The 19,036-nt window shown below is 45.4% G+C and overlaps 1 protein-coding gene across 1 annotated transcript in view; it reads right to left on the bottom strand.

The window, feature by feature from the left end:
* The window catches only part of NOS1 (nitric oxide synthase 1), a 182,466-nt gene extending 165,250 nt beyond the window's left edge, over positions 1–17,216 (bottom strand). The window contains exon 1 of the mRNA XM_030219764.1: positions 16,103–17,216. Within this exon, the coding sequence (XP_030075624.1) occupies positions 16,103–16,821 (719 nt within the window). The 5' untranslated portion in view covers positions 16,822–17,216. The remainder of the gene's footprint in view (positions 1–16,102) is intronic.
* Positions 17,217–19,036: the final 1,820 nt, after the last annotated feature.

The following is a 19,036-nucleotide window of genomic DNA, read 5'->3' as shown; positions in this document are numbered from 1 at the left end:
TTGGAACCTTTCTGCCTTGCCTTTGCATCACCTAAGGCCTTGGTATGTTGGTGCTTGTGGCACTTCTGCCTAGTTTAGTTTCTGGTTCAAGTTCTTGCCTGATTCTAGTTTAGTCTTTGTGTAGCTTCTTGTATTGTATTGCTTGTTTCCCAGTCTTGTTTCTTGTTTGTTTGTCTTTGTCTAGTTCTAGGTTCTCTGTGTTTCTTGTTCAGTGGCTGCCTGGCAGCTTTCAGTTTTGTCTCGTCTACCAGTGTTTGTTCACTGTTTTAGTGGCTGCTTGCAGTTTTCAGTCCTGCCCTGTAGCTTTCCCTTCCTTGCCCTGCTGCCCCTGTATGTTCCTTTCCCCTCTGACCCTCAGTCCTGGTTCAGCCTAGTGGGTATCCAGTCCTGCCTTGCCCAGTAAGTCCTGCCGGCCACCTGCAGCCAGGAGCTCAACTCCTGGTGAAAAGTGGCCAAATGCAGGTGAAGTTTAAGGGTACCTGCTCGCCTCTGCTACAACTCCAGTCCGGGGTTCCAGTCCTGTTCTGCATAGTCTCCGGTGTGGGGTGGTTTTGCCTGCCACTGCCGCTACTCGGCAGTGGCCGAAGGGCTCACAAACCTAGTTCCAGCGAGATCATGTTTTCATGATGGAATTGTGAATTCTACCTTTACAAAAAGGTCCTAAAATAGATGTTAATATATTGCAATTGCAAATGCTGAGCGAAGGAAATACAAGTAGAACTAACAAGAACGGAATACAGCAGGACTGGCCTGGTGGCTCAGAGAGATCTGGACTCAGCCAAAGTTAGAAAAAATGCAGAAGGAGCACCAATAGCCTTCTCTGGAAAGGATTCATGGTCAACTTAAATGGTAACTTGTCTCCTAGTGGTAGTTCCTTGAGTCTACTGCTAGGGGTCACCAGCACCATTTTGAACCCACCACCAGCAAGTGCAAGAGCAAATGAGGATCACTTCTATCATGAGACCACTAGGCACCAGGGATTTAAAAGTAGGCCCAAGGGGACTTCCAGCAAGGAGGAAGAGTGCTTTTATTTGGGGGGGGGGGGTTTAGGAATTGGGGGCTGATTCTGCCCAATCTTTTGTTTTAGTGTAGTAGCTCCTTCAATGGGGATCTTCCTTCCACTTGAGATGTGTTAAGAACTGTCACTTTAAAAACGTTAAGGCCCGGCGTAAGGCTTACTTTTTCTCAAAGGCATTCCCTTCTCCAACCCCCACATCATGATTACCCTGTGCTCCTCACAGGAATAACTGTCAATTCATTATCTGCCTCGCCATGCTCCAAGTGCATCCTTCTCCTGGCACTTTCCAAGTCTGCTCTTTTCATCTCCCTTCCCCCTATGGTGTTATAGTTTGATATTTATTCCCCCTATCCCTTTCAGGGTATATGATAATGAATGGAACAGAGGCTCTTGCCGTTTCTTCACCTGTTCTTCTCTGATAATTGAATTGATTTTAATTTTCTTTTGTAAACCGCGGTATATTAAATGAAACTGAAATGTGAAACCTATGTGCCATTGTTTTCCAAATTCTAAAAATTCTAGCACATATTACATTTTTTTTGCATGAATGTGTGAAGTGAACAAAAGTTTGAAAACTGGGTATAAAATTCCCAAAATGAAACATTGTCTGTGCAAATCCATTATATATATCTATACACACCCCTCCTCAACTCTGTTACAACACAATCTGATACAATGAGAATCCACTTATAAAGTGATGCAAGTGTGGTTCTCGATTTGATTAACAGGAGAGAGCAACTTTGGAGGCAACATTTGTATACGTCAATTTGAAGACCCCTGAGGAAGGCCTTTCCGGCCGAAACACGGACCATGTAGGGCCCTAATAAAACTATTTTGGTGGTCCTTACTATCAGTTTTCAGTCTGATCCTTTTGGTTTCTTCTGCTGTTCTTGTGGTTGCTTGAAAGAATGACTACCAGCGAAGCAGGGCTTCAAGCAAATGAAGGACAGAGTGACTGTTCTCTTATGTGTTAACCAAACAGGAAATCACAAACTGAAGCCAGTTGGTGCTTCCAACATGGGAACACGGCCTCTATGCCTTTTTCCTGAGTTTAGAAAAAATGTATGGATGACTTCCAGTACTTTTGAAAACTGGTTTTATTAGTAGTTCGTACCCAATATCACTTGCGGCAGCAGAGTCCGATTCCACAGCGCTGTTGTTGCTACATAACTGCCCTGGACCATCCGTCAGCCGATAACCTTATAAGCAGAGATGGTAAAATCTGAGCCAGCTACTTGCACAATAACACCACATCAGAATTATAACAACTGCTCGATCAAGGTATTACATCAACATTCAAGATGAACTTCTGAAAGAAGCCGATACAGCAAATAATCACGAGTGAGGATTTTCAGTTACCACATTTTTAAAGAAGCTAAACCTAAAATGTTTTTTTACATTGGTGGTGAAGCCTGGGATGCGATTACACAAATTTGTATTTCCAAATGTTGGAGACACCTAACTGGTGCAAGTATAGTCCTGGATATCTCCCAGGGAGCCAGCAACAGCGATGAATAGAATGACTTTGAAGGCTTTTACAGAGGAAGATGTCACCACCACCGAACAGTTCTTGGAAAGATATACTAATGAAGGCCTCACAGAAAATGACATGGCCAACATGCGGGAAGCGTTCATTGATGGGAAGAGTGGGGCCACTATAGAATCTTGGATGGGGATAACAGCTGTCTTACATATGAGCATATCCCTGATTCAGAAATAATCGAAAATGTTACCGACAAAAATCATGATTTGGATGCAATCGAGGACAATATGAACGAGGAGCCCGAGTCGCCACCTAAGATCACAGAGGCGCATGCAGGTTTGCAAATGGGACTTAAATTTCGTGAAACAGAAAAGGCAGATTCTCTTTCAGTTTTACAATTAAAACTCTTGATGGAAATCATTAAAAGAAGCAAACAGACACAATAAAACAATCAACCCTTGATATTTTTTAAACAAAAAGTGAACCACTTTAAAGTAGACTCTAAAGTTTGTTTGTTAATTATGCTTAGATGTGCACGTAAAATTTTAATTCATTCAGTGCAGGTTCAAGGTTGTTATTGAAAAATGTTTAGGGGGCTCATTTTTTCCCCAGACACAGTATATGTTAAGTGTATATCTATATATACACACACACAGATGGATAGATACACACATACACCAACTATACTTGACAATGGAAAGAAATTTGTGCTGAAAAATGCAATGAGGATGTGTCTCCAGGAGCTTTTGCCCAGGAGGAAAGGGTTGTGGTGGTTCGATTATTAGGCTTGTAGATAGCTGGATGGCCGCTGGACATGAGGATCACTTGGTCACTAGCCTGTCTGGTAAGAAGGTGGCAGACCTCCTGCGTCACCTAAACATTTAAATAGTGCTGGGGTGGGGGTTGGGGAGCCGGCTGTCTTAGTACATGTGGGTACCAATGACATAGGAAAATGTGGGAGGGAAGTTCCGGAAGCCAAATTTAGGCTCTTAGGTAGAAAGCTCAAATCCAGAATCTCTAGGGTAGCATTTTCAAAGTGCTCCCCGTTCCACGTGCAGGTCCCAAGAGACAGGCAGAGCTTTACAGTCTCAAAGTGTGGATGAGGCAAAGGTGCAAGAAGGAGGGTTTTAGATTTGTTAGAAACTGGGCAACATTCTGGAGAAGGGGGAGCTTATTCTGGAATGATGGGCTCCACCTTAATTAGGGTGGGACCAAGCTGCTGGCATCAGCATTTAAAAAGGAGATAGAGCAGCTTTTAAACTAGAAACCGGGGGAAGGCTGACAGACGTTAAAAAGAGCATGGTTCGGAACAAGGTATCTTTCAAAGATATCACCAAAACAGATAAGATAGGGCATCCAGTTAATAGAGACCATTGTAGATCATCAGGCTTATTTTCGAAAGAGAAGGGCACCCATCCTTTGACACAAATCGGGAAATGGGTGTCCTTCTTTCAGGGTCGCCCAAAATCAGCATAATCAAAAGACGATTTTGGGTGTCCCCAACTGCTTTCCGTTGCGGGGACGACCAAAGTTCCCGGGGGCATGTCGGAGGCGTAGCAAAAGCGGGATTTGGGTGTGCCTAACACATGAGCGTCCTCGACCCATAATGGAAAAAAGAAGGGCGTCCCCAACGAGCACTTGGCCGACTTTACTTGGTCCCTTTTTTCTTACGATCAAATCTCAAAAAGGTGCCCAAACTGACCAGATGACCACCAGAGGGAATTGGGGATGACCTCCTCTTACTCCCCTCCCACCCTCAAAAAACAACTTTAAAAATCTTTTGTGCCAGCCTCTATGCCAGCCTCAAATGTCATACTCAGGTCCCTCGCAGCAGTATGCAGGTCCCTGGAGCAGTTTTAGTGGGTGCAGTGCACTTCAGGCAGGCAGACCCAGGCCCATCCCCCCTACCTGTTATACTTGTGGTGGTAAATGTGAGCCCTTCAAAACCCACCAGAAACCTACTGTACCCACATCTAGGTGCCCCCTTCACCCCTAAGGGCTATGGTACTGGTGTACAGTTGTGGGTAGTGGGTTTTTGGGGGGGGTTGGGGGGGCTCAGCACACAAGGTAAGGGAGCTATGCACTTGGGAGCAATTTGTGAAGTCCACTGCAGTGCCCCCTATGGTGCCCAGTTGATGTCCTGGCATGTCAGGAGGACCAGTGCACTACAAATGCTAGCTCCTCCCATGACCAAATGGCTTGAATTTGGTCATTTCTGAGATGGGCGTCCTCGGTTTCCATTATTGCCAAAAATCAGAAACGACCAAGTCTAAGGGCGACCATTTCTAAGGTCGACCTAAATTTCAGGATTTGGGCATCCCCGACCGTATTATCGAAACAAAAGACGGACACCCATCTTGTTTCGATAATACGGGTTTTCCCCGCCCCTTCACGGGACCATCCTGCGAGGACATCCCAGGAAAACTTGGCGTCCCTTTCGATTATGCCCCTCCCAGTGTCTTTAAATAAAAAGCAGACAGATTTTCAAGATTGCAAATTATCACTGTCAACTGCTGAGCAAGATGTAAATAGGAACAAAAAACATAGTTTGAAATGTCTATATGCAAATGCCAGAAACCTAAGAAATAAGATGGGAGAGTTAGAATATATTGCACTAAATGAAAAATTAGATATAATAGGCATCTCTGAGACCTGGTGGAAGGAGGATAACCAGCGGGACACTGTCATACCGGGGTACAAATTATATCGTAGTGATAGGATGGATCGAATTGGTGGAAGGGTAGCATTGTATGTTAAGGAGGGCCTTGAATCAAATAGATTGAAAATTCTGCAGGAAACAAAACACACCTTAGAATCCCTACAGACAGATGTAGAAATGTTATCAGAAATTAGGGAGGCTAACCAACTGGAGAACACGATAATAATGGGACACATACCTGGCACCAAAATGGGACACAAGTGGACATGCACCTGACATCAAAATCTCTTTTGGGAAGTACAAACTCCCCCTCAAATTACAAGTTGGGAACCTTGGAATACAGTTAGATTTAACACTTACTCTGATTCCTCAAATCCAAGCAACCTCCAAGAGCTATTTCTACTACTTACGACAACTGCGCTGCCTCTTTCCTTACACTGAGAAGGAAAATCTTATCCCAGTTGTGCATGCCGTGATAACATCAAGACTGGATTACTGTAATGCACTCTACACTGGTCTGACTACAGAGGGTCTGCACCAGCTCCAATTGATTCAGAATGCTGCAGCCAAGATCATAGAAGGTTGCAAGTGACTTAACCACATCACACCATTTTTGCAAAACCTTTACTAGCTACCAGTACAATACAGGGCTAAATTTAAAACTCTATGTCTGATATTCAAGGCCCTTAAAGGAAATGGCCCCGAGTACTTGAAGAACAGGATGACCCTTTACACACCTCCAAGGACATTTAAGGTCCTCCCAAGGGGTATCCCAAACCACACCCTCTCCAAAATACATTACACAATGTGATACCTGCAAACGAGCCTTCCCCAGAGTAGCCCCAACACTCTGAAATGCACTTCCTGAAAGGGTCCGCTTAACACAAGACTATCTCTACTTCAGAAAGTAGTTGAAAGCTTGGCTCTTCAACCAGTCCTTTAATGGAAGAACTAATGATAAAGGGAATTGGACGACTTCCCCTGCACCCCTGTCAGTGCTAGCCGCAACTTGCCATTTCAAATTTACCCCTCCCCCTGTGTACCTTCAAATCTCACTTCCTTACAGCACTGGCACTACACCTTGGCTGCCTGTGGTCTGGTCTGGAGCACTCCCTCTGATCTGTCCCGCCCATGTGGAAACAGGAAGTGGAGTCAGAGAAAGCTCTGGTGCAGACCTCAGGCAGCCTAGGTGTACCATTGAAATGGTGGTTTTGTGTGGAAGAAAGTTTTGAAGGTACACTGTGGAGGGGAGGGGGGGACAATAACATGTTTAGGGGGTGCAGCAGAAGATGGCATGCTGGGTTTATGTGTGTGGGAGGAAGGCACGCTGGATTTGTGTGGTGGGGTGTGAGAGAGGCAGAGAGAACGACATATTGGCTGAGGATGTGTGTGAGTGTGTGTTTGTTTCACGGAGAAAACCCTGTTGCTAGGGAGGGGGTTAAATTTGGCTGTGTGCAAGAGGCCTCGACCTATACACAGGTCACACCAATTTTGGCTATTTCTAGCCCCAAACTGCCCTTGACTTATTGACAAGTATACAAGGTATGTACAGAGAGAGAAAGATGTAGATTATATATATGAATCTCTCTATATCTATGCATACACATTCTCTGTGTGTGTGTGTGTATATATATATATATATATATATATATATATATATATATCAGGGGCGTAGCCAGACTTCGGCGGGAGGGGGGGTCCAGAGCCCGAGGTGAGGGGGCACATTTTAGCCCCCCCCGGTGCCGCAGACTCCCCCCCCCACCACCAACTTTGACCCCCCCCCCCCCCGCCGACGATCCTGCCAAGAGTCTCGACCCCCTCCCGCCGCCGCTGTCGCCTACCTTTGCTGGCAGGGGACCCCAACCCCCACCAACCGAGGCCCTCTTCTTCCGGCGCAAGGCTTCATTCTGTTTCTGTGAGTCTGACGTGTTGCACGTTGTAGATGCAGGACGTCAGACTCACAGAAACAGAATGAAGCTTTGTGCCGGAAGAAGAGGACCTCGGCTGGTGGGTTTTGGGGTTCCCCAGCCAGCAAAGGTAGCTGACGGCGACGACGAGGAAGGGTTGGCGGTGGGAGGGGGGTCGAGAGGGTCGTTGGCAGGGGGGTCCAGGGACAAATCTACGGGGGCCCAGGCCCCCGTGGCCCCACGTAGCTACTCCACTGATAGATAGATAGAGAGAGAGAGAGAGAGAGAGAGAGAGATTTCCTCACAGGGCATTTTGCTGCTTTTGTGCTCTTTTAATCTTCTGCAAAATGTAGTTTTCTTTTAAAACTACAACATGCTTTACAGGTCTCCCTGATGACACCTTTCTTAACAGATACCAGCTTGACAGTTTTCTATTATGCCTGGTTAATGAAATGCACACAATTTATGTAACTCTCTTTGGAAAAAAAAAAAGGATAATTTTCTATTTCTGGCATACAAGAGAAACTCTTGATAATATATTCTGGTAATTTACTTGTGATCTTGCTTATGAAAGAACAATCTTCTTTAACAGTCATTAATGATCTGGAAAAGGGAGCAACGAGTGAGGCCATTGACTCTGCAAACGCACAAAGTGATTCAAAGTGGTGCCCTGGCAGATCAGAGAACTGGCATCTAAACGGCAGCGGAAGCTGAATGTGGGCAAATGCAAAGCGATACAAAGAGAGAAAAAGAACCCTTAATGATACAAACACAGTGCTGGCTTCACACTACGTTTTACAACTCAGGATAAAGACTTTGGAATCACTGTGGACTGCATTCAAAATAGAGAATAAAACTGGCAAACCTAGAAACACAGAAAAATGAAGGCAAATAGAGACCATATGGCCTATGCAGTCTGCCCATCCATGCCAACCTCTTTCCTTTCCTTTCCCTTCCAGAACTTTCATGAATTCAGATACAGTTTTTGTCTCCACCACCTCCAGAAGGAAGGAAGGTCATTCCACAAATTCATCTCCCTTTCTGTGAAGAAGTATTTCCTCGGGTTATTTCTGAGTCTATCTCCTTTCACCTTCATCCTGTGCCCCCTCGTTCCAGAGCTTCCTTTCAATTGAAAGAGACTCACTTCCTGTGCATTTATGCCACATAGGTATTTAAATGTGTCTTATCGTATCTCCCCTCTCTGGCCTTTCTTCCAAAGTATTCAGATCTTTAAGTCTGTCCCCAGACGCTTTATGACAAAGACCACTGACCGTTTTAGTTGCCACCCTCTGGACCGACTCCATCCTGTTTATATCTTTTTGAAGGTGCATCTCCAGAATTGTACACAATGTTCTGAATGAGATCTCACCAGAATCTTACACAGGGGCATCATCTCCTCCTTTTTCCTACTGGCCATTCCTGTCCCTATGCACCCAAGCATCCTTCTAGCTTTCACCGTTGCCTGTTTGGCCACCTTAAGATTATCACATACGATCACACCCAAGTCTCGGTTTTGATCCATGATGTAACCACATCTCAAGTATTGCCTACAGTTCTGGATATCCCCGTAAAAAAAGATATAATGGGACTAGAAAAGTTACAGGGAAGGGCAAAAAAAACCAATAAAGAGAATAAGGGAAGGGATTTGGTAGCCCTTGAAGCAGAGGCTTGTTGAGACTGAAGGCTAAGGCCCCATGTCAATGTTACTGTGTGACTTTTCTAGATTTAAGTTCAGGCAAGCTAGGAGACTCTGAACTGGGACCAAAGCCAGGACCAGTAATCCTGCCCTTCAGGGATTGCTTTTGTCCTTGGAAATTGAAAACAATTGTAGGGAACAAGGACATTGTTCCCTGAAAGGTAAGGGATGCAGAGCTGTGTTGTAGAATCCAGATCTGGAGATCTGATGCTTAACTGAATTCAGTATTTACTTAGGGGTCCTTTTACTAAGCCACGTAAGCGTCTATGCGCGCCCAACATGCGCCAAAATGGAGTTACTGCTTGGCTACCATGTGGCTCTTGCAGTAATTTCATTTTTGGTGCGCGTCTGATACACGCGTCCGAAAAATAATTTTTATTTTCAGGTGCACGTATCAGACGCGTGCCAAGCTGCATTTGATGCACGTAGGTCATTACCGCCCAGTTACCGCATGAGTCTTTACCGCTAGGTCAAGGGCTGACAGTGAGGTCGCAGATCTAAAATGGACACGCAGCAATTTTGATTTTGCCGCACGTCCATTTTAGGCAAAAAATAAAGGCCTTTTTTTTACAGGCGCGCTGAAAAATGGACCTGCGCACGCCCAAAACCCACGCCTACACTACCGCAGGCCATTTTTCAGCATACATTAGTAAAAGGACCCACTTATTGACCTAAGTTACTAGATCCTCTGTCTTACAAACTGTACCAAGTTTTTGTGTGTGGTTTTTTGGGGTCTCTGTCATGGTTTGATTTGATTATGCATATCTGTAATTTTCCTGGTAGGGAAGATGGAATATAAATGCTCATTGATTTGTTAAGGAAGTAGCTTTGTGAGTTTATATATCAGCACTTGGTATTTATTTCCTTTCTTTCTCCATGACATGGGCATTTAGCTTTGTTTCTTATTTTTGTCTTTGTATGTTTCCATATTTCATATTTCCTTTGTATTTTTAGTTTAACAGTTAAAATTGAAATCTTCAATAGAAAAAAATAAAGGTTTGGATGAGCTTTGTGATGGCAGGTCCATTAACAACGATTAGTCAGGAAACCTTAAATCACCACCTCTTACTTCTGGGAGTAACAGAAAGGCAACAGATCTTCTAAGTGACACAGGTCAACCACTTTTTAAAGATGGGATACTGAGCTATATCGATCATTTGTTTACCCCAGCATATCATTTATTACTTATTGTAACACCAAAAAACAAAGGAAAATTATTTCTTACCTGATAATTTTCTTTCCTGTAGTCATAGCAGACCAATCCAGAGACTTGTGGATTATGACCATCTACCAGCAGGTGGAGATAGAGAGTACCAAACTGAACTCTGCCGCATAGGATGATATGCTCCTTGGTCAGTCAGTATTTCTTATATCAAAGCAGAAGAAATAAGGCAAACATTTCTCCCTCCTCACAGAAATGAGGCATAAACCTGTCAACTAGCAGAACTATTCACAGGCAACCACAGCAAGAAACCTAAGCAAAGAAACAGACTGAACTGATAATGTCAACCTCGTGAAAGTGTGGGACTCTAGATTTGTTTGCTGTGATTAAAGGAAAGAAAATTATCAGGTAAGACATAATTTTTCCTTCCTCATCAGCAGCAGCAGATGAATCCAGAGACTTGTGGGATGTAGCAAAGTAGGATGGGAACCAGACACAACCATGGAAAAAACTGACACCCCGAAAGATGCCTTAGACCTAGCCAAAAACAAAGTCTGGAAAACGTGCGTCACAAGAACCACATAGGGGACTTTCATAGAAGAAAATGAAGAGGAGATGCACCCAGAAGATATATGCCAAAGAAATAGGCGCCTGACTCCAGCGAGCTATGGCTGCACATGAGACTGCATTGCCCTGACTGGGGCCCACCAGTAGCAAGAAGGGAGTCTACACTCAGACATCCATTGGTAGCCTGAAGGTACCAGAAAGGTCCACATTGACCATGATATAAATCAGCAGATGGAAACTCCCAGGATGATTTTCCTCCTGAAGAATGAAGGAAACAACAGCTGATAAAATGGAAATATGGATACCACCACAGGTAACAATGGCGGGACTGTGCTGAGAGTCACCCTTGACTTTGAGACACGAATAAGGAATCTGCACAGAATACTGTCAGGATTTCAAATTAGTGATGGAACCAAGCAAAAAATGCTGAGCTGGAGTCATGCTGACCATGCAGAGTTGGAGCCAGTTGGAAGAAGGCACACAGGAGAACTCCAATGTAAGACGGGGAGGATCCTGTCGCACAATAGGGCTGAGGCCCAGAATAGGGCAAGATTGTTCCTCAGGTTCGTAGCCAAGCAGAACCCTATAGGCATAGGATGAGCTGAAATACGACACCTGCAAGCAACATTCTGCACAGAAAGGTCTAAGCTGTGCACTACTGAACACCAGATGTGCACTCCCCAGCTCAAAGAGATTCCCTAGCAAAGTGAGAAAGTCACAGATGACAAGGACGAGACCAATCTGAGAGTAAGATACGGAACAATGTTGAAGCTGTTGTGCACAGAGACGGGTGCACTTCCACCACATGAATGGCGCAGTACTCCTCATCCAGATATGCAGCTGCGTCCAGAGACAGAGGTGCACCCAGAGCCAGACAAGGAGCAGTGCTCCATAATCAGAGATAGAACTGAACTACACATCCAGAGATGGAGCTTTGGACAACTCCACGGATGAAGCTATGAGGCATAACCAGAGAGGTGATCTGCTTCCTGCAATGAAACCTCACGTCACGCTCAGAGGTGGAGTTGGACATACATGCAGAGAAGGAGCTGTGCCCCATAAACAGAGACAGAGCCAACTGTACTGGAGCGATACAGAAGAAGCAGAAATGATGCCGTGATCCATATTCATAGATGGTGCCTTGCTGATTATCCCAGATGGAGCTGTGCTCCACATTCAGAGATGCTGTTGTGACCCATATTCAGAGATGCGGCTGTGCTCTACGTTCAGAGAGGGCATTAGACATACAGAAATGATACACACACATTCAGAGACAAGATGTGCTCCATAAGCAGAGATGGAGCGGTGGTCTTCATTCAGTGATGGTGTTGCGTTCAACATGCAGAGAAGGAGTCATGTTCACTAGGCAAAAATGGATCTGCGCCCAACCGGGATATATGGAGCTGAGATCAACAGTTCTAAATAGAGCTGCGCTCACCAGGCATAGAAGGCTCAGCACATAAAGAAGAAGCAGTGCTCAACAGGCAGCAGTGGAGCAGAGTTATCAGACATGGAACTGTGTCTCAAAAAGGAACTGTGGCTATCAGACACAGACGGTCATGTTCAGTCAGGACTAGGGTTGCTCCCCATTCAGATACGGAACTGCTCCAATCAACAGAGAGGAAACTGGGAATGGCATCCCAAGACAGAACCAAACTGAGACTGAGACCAGCAAATCATGAGTGAACCACACTAGATATGGTGATGTGGCCACCAGGTGTAGCCAGAACCATGCTCCATAGCCAAATACTGAGCAGCTCAGCATGTGGAAAGGGGAAACTGTGCTGTACAGACAGTGATGGAGCCGTATTCCACATGTACCAACGGAAGCAGCTCAACAGCCTTGAAGGAACCAAATTCTGCTGGAGAGCCAGGAACTAGTCAAGCAGCCATAGCCTCATTGTGAGGCAAAGGCCGACAAAGGCCACAGGAACTGCTAACAATGAAACAGTGCTTGAAGAAGCAAAAAGACACAATCACATGACCTGCACAACGGAGAGAGGGCACTCAAGACAGCAAGAACCTGAAGATATGCAGTGGGCACCGAGGGCTGGCAGCCTGCATAGCCCCCAACAGGAAGGTCCCAGATCTGCAGTCATGAAGAGGCTACTGAAGACGCCACAAACTGTCTTCCACTGACCAGCAGCAATGGAGGCTGCAACCTGCCAGGCACCCAGGGGGCATCCCACCCAGTACCTATTCCATGCTGCAAAGGTACAGTGGCCCGAAGGAAATAGTACAAATGCTAAATAATCTGAAGGGCAATCACCCATGCTGGAACGGCCCCAAGGCGTGGAGAACTGCGAGGTAGAAATGCCTCCATATGCTGAAGTCAAAGTCCACAAATGCAGTCAGGAGCTGAAAGCCGACCATGCCGCAAGGGGCTGAAAAACAGGTCAGATAACCATGAGTCTAAGGCTCCTGATGCCGTATGGGATCTCCACCATAGGGAAGCCATGCCGGGATGACCAATGTGCTCTGAAGGTGGATGCTACAGCAACGCAGTGCACCACTAGATGCTCATGCGGACATGGACTACCATCGAGAAAAATGGCCATGCCTCAGGAAGGAGAAAAAAAACAGTCCAAGTGAGAGAGCCGTAGCTACCAAAACAAGGAACTCTGCAATCCAGTACCTGACATAAATGCAGCAGATGGAAGCAAATGCCTCTGCAATTGCAGGCACAAGCTGAAGGCTGCCTATGCAGCTGGGAAAGAGCAGGCCAGGCAACCACGAGGAGACATTGCCCCTTAGCTCAAGGTGAGAAGGAAATACAATCCCCCCAGGAAAAAAGGGCAACCCACGCCAGCATAGCCAAGGCCTCAGAAAGAGAAGTGAGCAGCAGAGTGAACACACAGCCAGGAGAAGGCTGCAAGGGAAGCCAAGAAGCTGAGAGTGACCTAGAAGCAGCAAGGTCCAGGCTTCTGTGCGGGAATTTGCCATGTGAGAAGGAGCTGAGACCCGAAACCACAAAGGCAAACAAAAACCCCCGCCAATCATTCAGCTATTGTATAACAGCAAATGGGTTCATACTTTCCGTAACAGAATAGCGGCTAAGTGTGCATTTGCTTATGCCCATTTAGGCGTCACAACGGCTGGTGTAAAAGCGGCTGCCTGAATATGCATATGCAGGAATTCTGTGACCTATGCACACATTCTGGCCGTGTCCATGACCCACTCATGCCCCTCCCATGTCAATGCCCCCTTTGAAATGCGCACCTTGAATTTACACTCCCAGGTTATAGAATAGCTTGTAAGGGCAGGTTTGCGTGCAACTGCAAATGGTGCCAATTAGTGCTAATAATTGGCTGTTATTATATTAATTTGCATGCACATACTGCTCTCTTGCATAACAGTGCATGCAATTTGTGCAGTCTTGTAAAAATAGAAACCAAGGGTAAGTGTGCAACTTTCAGGGGATGTACACATGGGCATATCATGGGCATTTCACCAAATTACGAGCACCACTTTTTGCGTGCATTGCATGGTGCATTTTCGTGTGTTGTGCATTTAGGTTTACTGCATGGTAGCTGCACTGTGTGGTGCATTTAGGTGCACTGCGTGGTGCATTTAGGTGCATCCACTCACACCAGCAGGCTGATGCAGATTTCCACTAGTTATTCTAGAATGGCTTAGGTGTTGCCCTTAAGCCTTTATAGAGTTGATGTTAAGTGCGCCTAAGTGCCAGCTGAAGCCTTGCAAACTGGCCATGGTTTTAACCTAGCTGTTGGACCAAGCTCCACTCACTAATGGCTGCTCTACTTTGCTGTTACTAAATGGGTTCCAATTAGAACTGCAAAACATTTTCACTAATGAAATGTTGTCAAATAGTGCTTTGGCAATGCGCACAGTCTGCTTCCTGGAAATGGCTGCCTGTGCAATATCCTGCTAAGCATGAGATTGGAGGAAGAGGAAGAGCCCCATGAGGACCGGTGTGACCATCATTGTTGGAGTTAATTACTTGCTATGGCAAACTACTGAAATATCTACTGAAACTGCTGAAATATTTACTAAATCGCGTAAGCGTCTATGGTAGGGTTAACCATATTTTGTCCCCCAAAAAGGACACATGCTCCACCCCCACCACACACCCCACCCTCTTTCACACCCTGCCCCACCCCCTTTCACACCCTCGCTCCGCCCATGTCACATTTTCCCCTCCCCCCTGTCACACATCCCGTCACCCCCCTCCCCTTACTTTACTACTACTGCCCTGGTGGTCTAATGACCTCTTCGGGGCAGAAAAGAGCCCCCTCTTTCCTGCCCGGAGCTCTGCCCTGCATGCATCATTCCTGTTGCTGATCTCGGTGCCAATTCAAAATGGCTGCTGAGAGTTGAAGTCTCGCGAGGTCACGTTAACTCTCGGTGGCCATTTTGAATCGGCGCCGAGATCAGCAACAGGAATGATGCATGCAGGGCAGAGCTCCGGGCAGGAAAGAGGGGGCTCTTTTCTGCCCCGAAGGCGGAAGAGGTCACTAGACCACCAGGGCAGTAGTAAGTAAGGGGAGGGAAGGCTAGCAATCTGCCCGTTTGTCCGGATTTCAGAAATCCGGACAAACGGGCAGATTGGCAAAACCCGCCCAGTTGCCCAGACATGTCTTCAAAAAGAGGACATGTCTGGGTAAATCCGGACATATGGTAACCCTAGTCTATGCGCACCCAACGTGCGCCAAAATGGACTTACCGCCCGGCCACTGCACAACTCTTGCAGTAATTTCATTTTTGGTGCACGTCCAATACGCACATCCAAAAAATCATTTTTATTTTCAGGAGTGCGTATTGGACGCACTTCTCAAAGGTAGGGTTTTTTGATTACTACCAAACCTTCTCTACTGACCTGAATATAGCACATAGAAGTTAATCACAAATTTGCTAAGCTAGTCCAATGGAAAGGAATTTCTTATACCTTTGTTGGTTTACAAGTCTCTGTATTTGTACAGAATAGCCTGGCAATTGCACTGTGTCCTAATGAAAATGGCTCTGTGCAGTTCTGAGGAGCAGCATCACTTGCTAAGCCATAGCTCTGCTAAACCACCCCAGTGCTAGACACTGCTCACAGCTCTGGCTGACCAGCAGGGGGAGATGCTATTTCAGGATCTAGAATGCAGCTGAAGTCATGTGAGAATCTAAATCTGCAAAACTTACTGCATAAACAACATGCTTGTTCACTTAGGGCTCAATATTCAAAGGATTTACGCTCCTAACTTTGAGAGTTACAATTCTAAATTGGTCTGTATGAAAACTGAGTAGAGCTGAGTGCATAACTCTATACTCAATTTCACTAAACTCCTAAATTTAGGAGCATAAGAGGTAGGTGGCAGCAGGGGTGATTTAGGGCAGGGAATAAAACTGAGGCGCTTCACCCTGATTTTCAGAATGAGGCTCATAAATCTAAGCAAATGAATGACAGGTCTAAATTTATAAACAAACTTTTAAACTAAATTTTATGAATTTTCAGCTCAAAAGTTAGGCTTCTAAGGTTTGTCAGAAAATAGAGCTCAAATTTATGAGCCCAACCTAGGAGCTTAGATTTTTTGGAATATCGGACCCTTAGCTTCCTTGTTCTTGGCTCTTTTCTCTCAATGGAAATAAATGAATGAAGAGACCTACCTGTCCACTTGGATTTCAGCATCCTTCATCTCTGCCTTGGAAGCTCCACCTCCATTGAGCTCCTTCCTTCCATTTTGCAAAAGACTCCCAACTGGCTTTATTTCTTTGAAGATGTCATTTTCATCCTTGCCATTTATGCAAGGACTGCAGCTTATATCATCACTTCTCTCTCCTATCACAGTGGAGGCCATGCCATTGAGGTGAACCAATGAGTTGATGTCCTGTCCATTCTCCCTTGTCCACGATGAGCCAACTGAACTTGTAGCACTGTCTACTGCTTGGGACTGATCTTTGCTATAGATGCTTTGGCTGGACAGGTTAACCAATTTTGAATTGGGGCACACAGGCCGGGTCACTCGGGTTGTCTTTGGTTTCCCATCACTGGTGAAAGTAGTCTCCAAGTGGGTTGTGAAACCCTCTGGGCCTCTCAGAATAAGGACAACAAAGGTCTCAGAGGAGATGCTTCGAAGGATCTCAAGGGCAGATTCGTAGCCGACATCTACTAATGATCTATCATTAACTGCCAAGATAATGTCTCCAACTTGGACAAGTCCACTCTGTTCTGCTGCCCCTCCCCGGATCAGATCTGAGATGATCACTGGGGGCTTGTTGACACGTTGCTTCACCAGAAATCCAAGACCTCCAACCTTGCGTTTGAAGAGTCGGACTGAAATAACATTGGGCTGCAGTTGTTGTACACTGAACTCATAGTCCTCCATGGTCAGCTCCGATAATTTGTAGTATACAAGTTGTAAGACGATAAGATGGATTTTTTTTTGTCTGTCGACTTTATATCTAGTTGTCTAGCTAGAAAGACCTACTGTGTTCAGTGCAGGCAGCAGTCTGTATAAGGCAGGGAACTCAGTTGGATGTGCTGTAAATGCGTAATTTCATGAAAACGGATTCCAGCTGTATTGTCTGCAGACACTCAATTTCATTCATTCTTTTGCATTTATATAATGAATTTCTAAAGTTTCAGAGGAGCTGCAGATATATCTGTACCACCAAGTGAGAGAGATTTGTCTGTACGATCAATGCAGGAGTTCTTAGAGATGTGAACAGACGTTTAGCATACTGTCAGTTATAATTAACATTTTCTTTGTCACCTGTCTTAGGCATCTTGTTATTTCCTAGATATCCTATGGCGCACAGGTCCGAGGTTCTGGTGGACACAATATATCTGAAAAAAAGATAGAAGAAAAAAAAAGCAACATTTTCAGTAACTTAATCAACATTTTTGTAAATCATCACAAAGAATTGTAACAGTGTTTTGGTAAGAAGTGGCATATTAATAAAAATGAAAGGCATCAGAGTGGGAGGAATAGAGTGATTAGCTGATCCAGGGCCCTTTTTCCTAGGCTACACTGAAGGTTTGCCAAAGTTAAGGCATGATAGATGCAAAACCACTTTGCTGACCATTGGGATCTTCCCAGCACTTTGGGGAGGGCAGCTGTGCATTTACTGCACAGTAATGGTTGCGTTAATGGTGCAGCAGATGGTGGTGGTGGTGGTGGGGGGGGGGGGGTTCTAGAAGTTGCTGCATAATTTTAGCAACAGCAAGAAGGTGCTCTAAATGAGGGAGTAATTCTCAAAAGATAGATGCCGGGATGATGAGCGATAAGCGTGAATTCTGTAATGGCAGTTGTGCACACAAGCAATGAGTGAGGAAAAAAGAAATCCAAGGAGAATATGCTGTTAGAAGGTATTAAGTGCCTGGCATAAGGAAGAGAGGTGGAACCCCCCCCCCCCCCCCCACCACCACCACATTAAAAGAAAAAGAAAAAGAGATGCTAAGGATGGACATTTTTCTTGCTGGTTTGCTACATTCTTTGCCTTCACATCTGCTGGATACAGGCCCACAGTGACCCCGTAGACTGAGGTTCACACATATTCCAAGGGAGATCTGCCCCAGAGAGAACAACCTCATTATTCCCACGGAACTGGCCAGGCACCTTTGATGGCCTACGCAGAAGAATTTAAGAGACCCATGAGCTCAGAGAGAGGAGGTGCCAGTTATAAATACGACAGAGCAAGCCCAGAGCTACAGCGAGAGGGGGAAACTGAAGAGCCTAGGAGTGGCCTACTGATTAGAAACGTAGGCCAAGAACCCGGGAAGCCAGGTGTGAAATCCCACTGATGCTCCTTGTGGCCTCCTCAGGCAAGTCACTTACACCCATTGCTTCAGTTACAGACAACAAACACTGTACCTGAACGTAACTTACCTTGATCTACTACTGAAATGATTTGATAAACCCAAATAGCTATTTATCTAAGGATCTTTTGAGGAAGATCTGGTCCTTACAGTGCGGAGGGCAAGATGCTAGTCCATCTGAAGATGCAGAGAGCTGCTGAACTTTGAGTCACAGAGCTGGTTTTTTTTTTACTAAGGCACATATAACGTACATCAAATTAGAACTACCGTCCAGCTACCGCGTGCCCCAGGCGGTAATTCTAATTTTTACGCATGTCTGATACACGCAGCAGAAATTATTTTTTTTATTTTTCTACCGTGTGGCGCTAGCTGTGGGTTAATCAGCAGTGTATGCTCTTTGATGATTACCACCCAGTTAATGCATGAGACCTTACCGCTAAGCCAATGGGTGGTGGTAAGGTCTCGGGACCAAAATGGATGAACGCCAACTTTTATTTGCCACATGTCCATTTTCACCCCCCAAAAAAGGCCTTTTATGCAGGCGCATTGAAAAATGGACCTGCGCACGTCCAATACATGCGCCTACACCAGCGCAGGCCATTTTTCGGTATGCCTTAGGAAAAGGGCTCTGGAGTGCCTGTTTCTCTGCAGTAATCAACTCTCTGTGCTGTATACATACAGTTTGTGCTGTATACCTAGAGTATGTTACATGGCACCTAACCTTTATACCTTTTCATGAAATCTAGACTGCCCCAATTTGACTGACTGTACATTTGTCCTTT

Source organism: Microcaecilia unicolor, chromosome 11, assembly GCF_901765095.1.
Source record: "Microcaecilia unicolor chromosome 11, aMicUni1.1, whole genome shotgun sequence".
In the NCBI taxonomy this organism is placed as follows: domain Eukaryota; kingdom Metazoa; phylum Chordata; class Amphibia; order Gymnophiona; family Siphonopidae; genus Microcaecilia; species Microcaecilia unicolor.
This window is presented reverse-complemented; position numbering and strand designations above follow the sequence as displayed.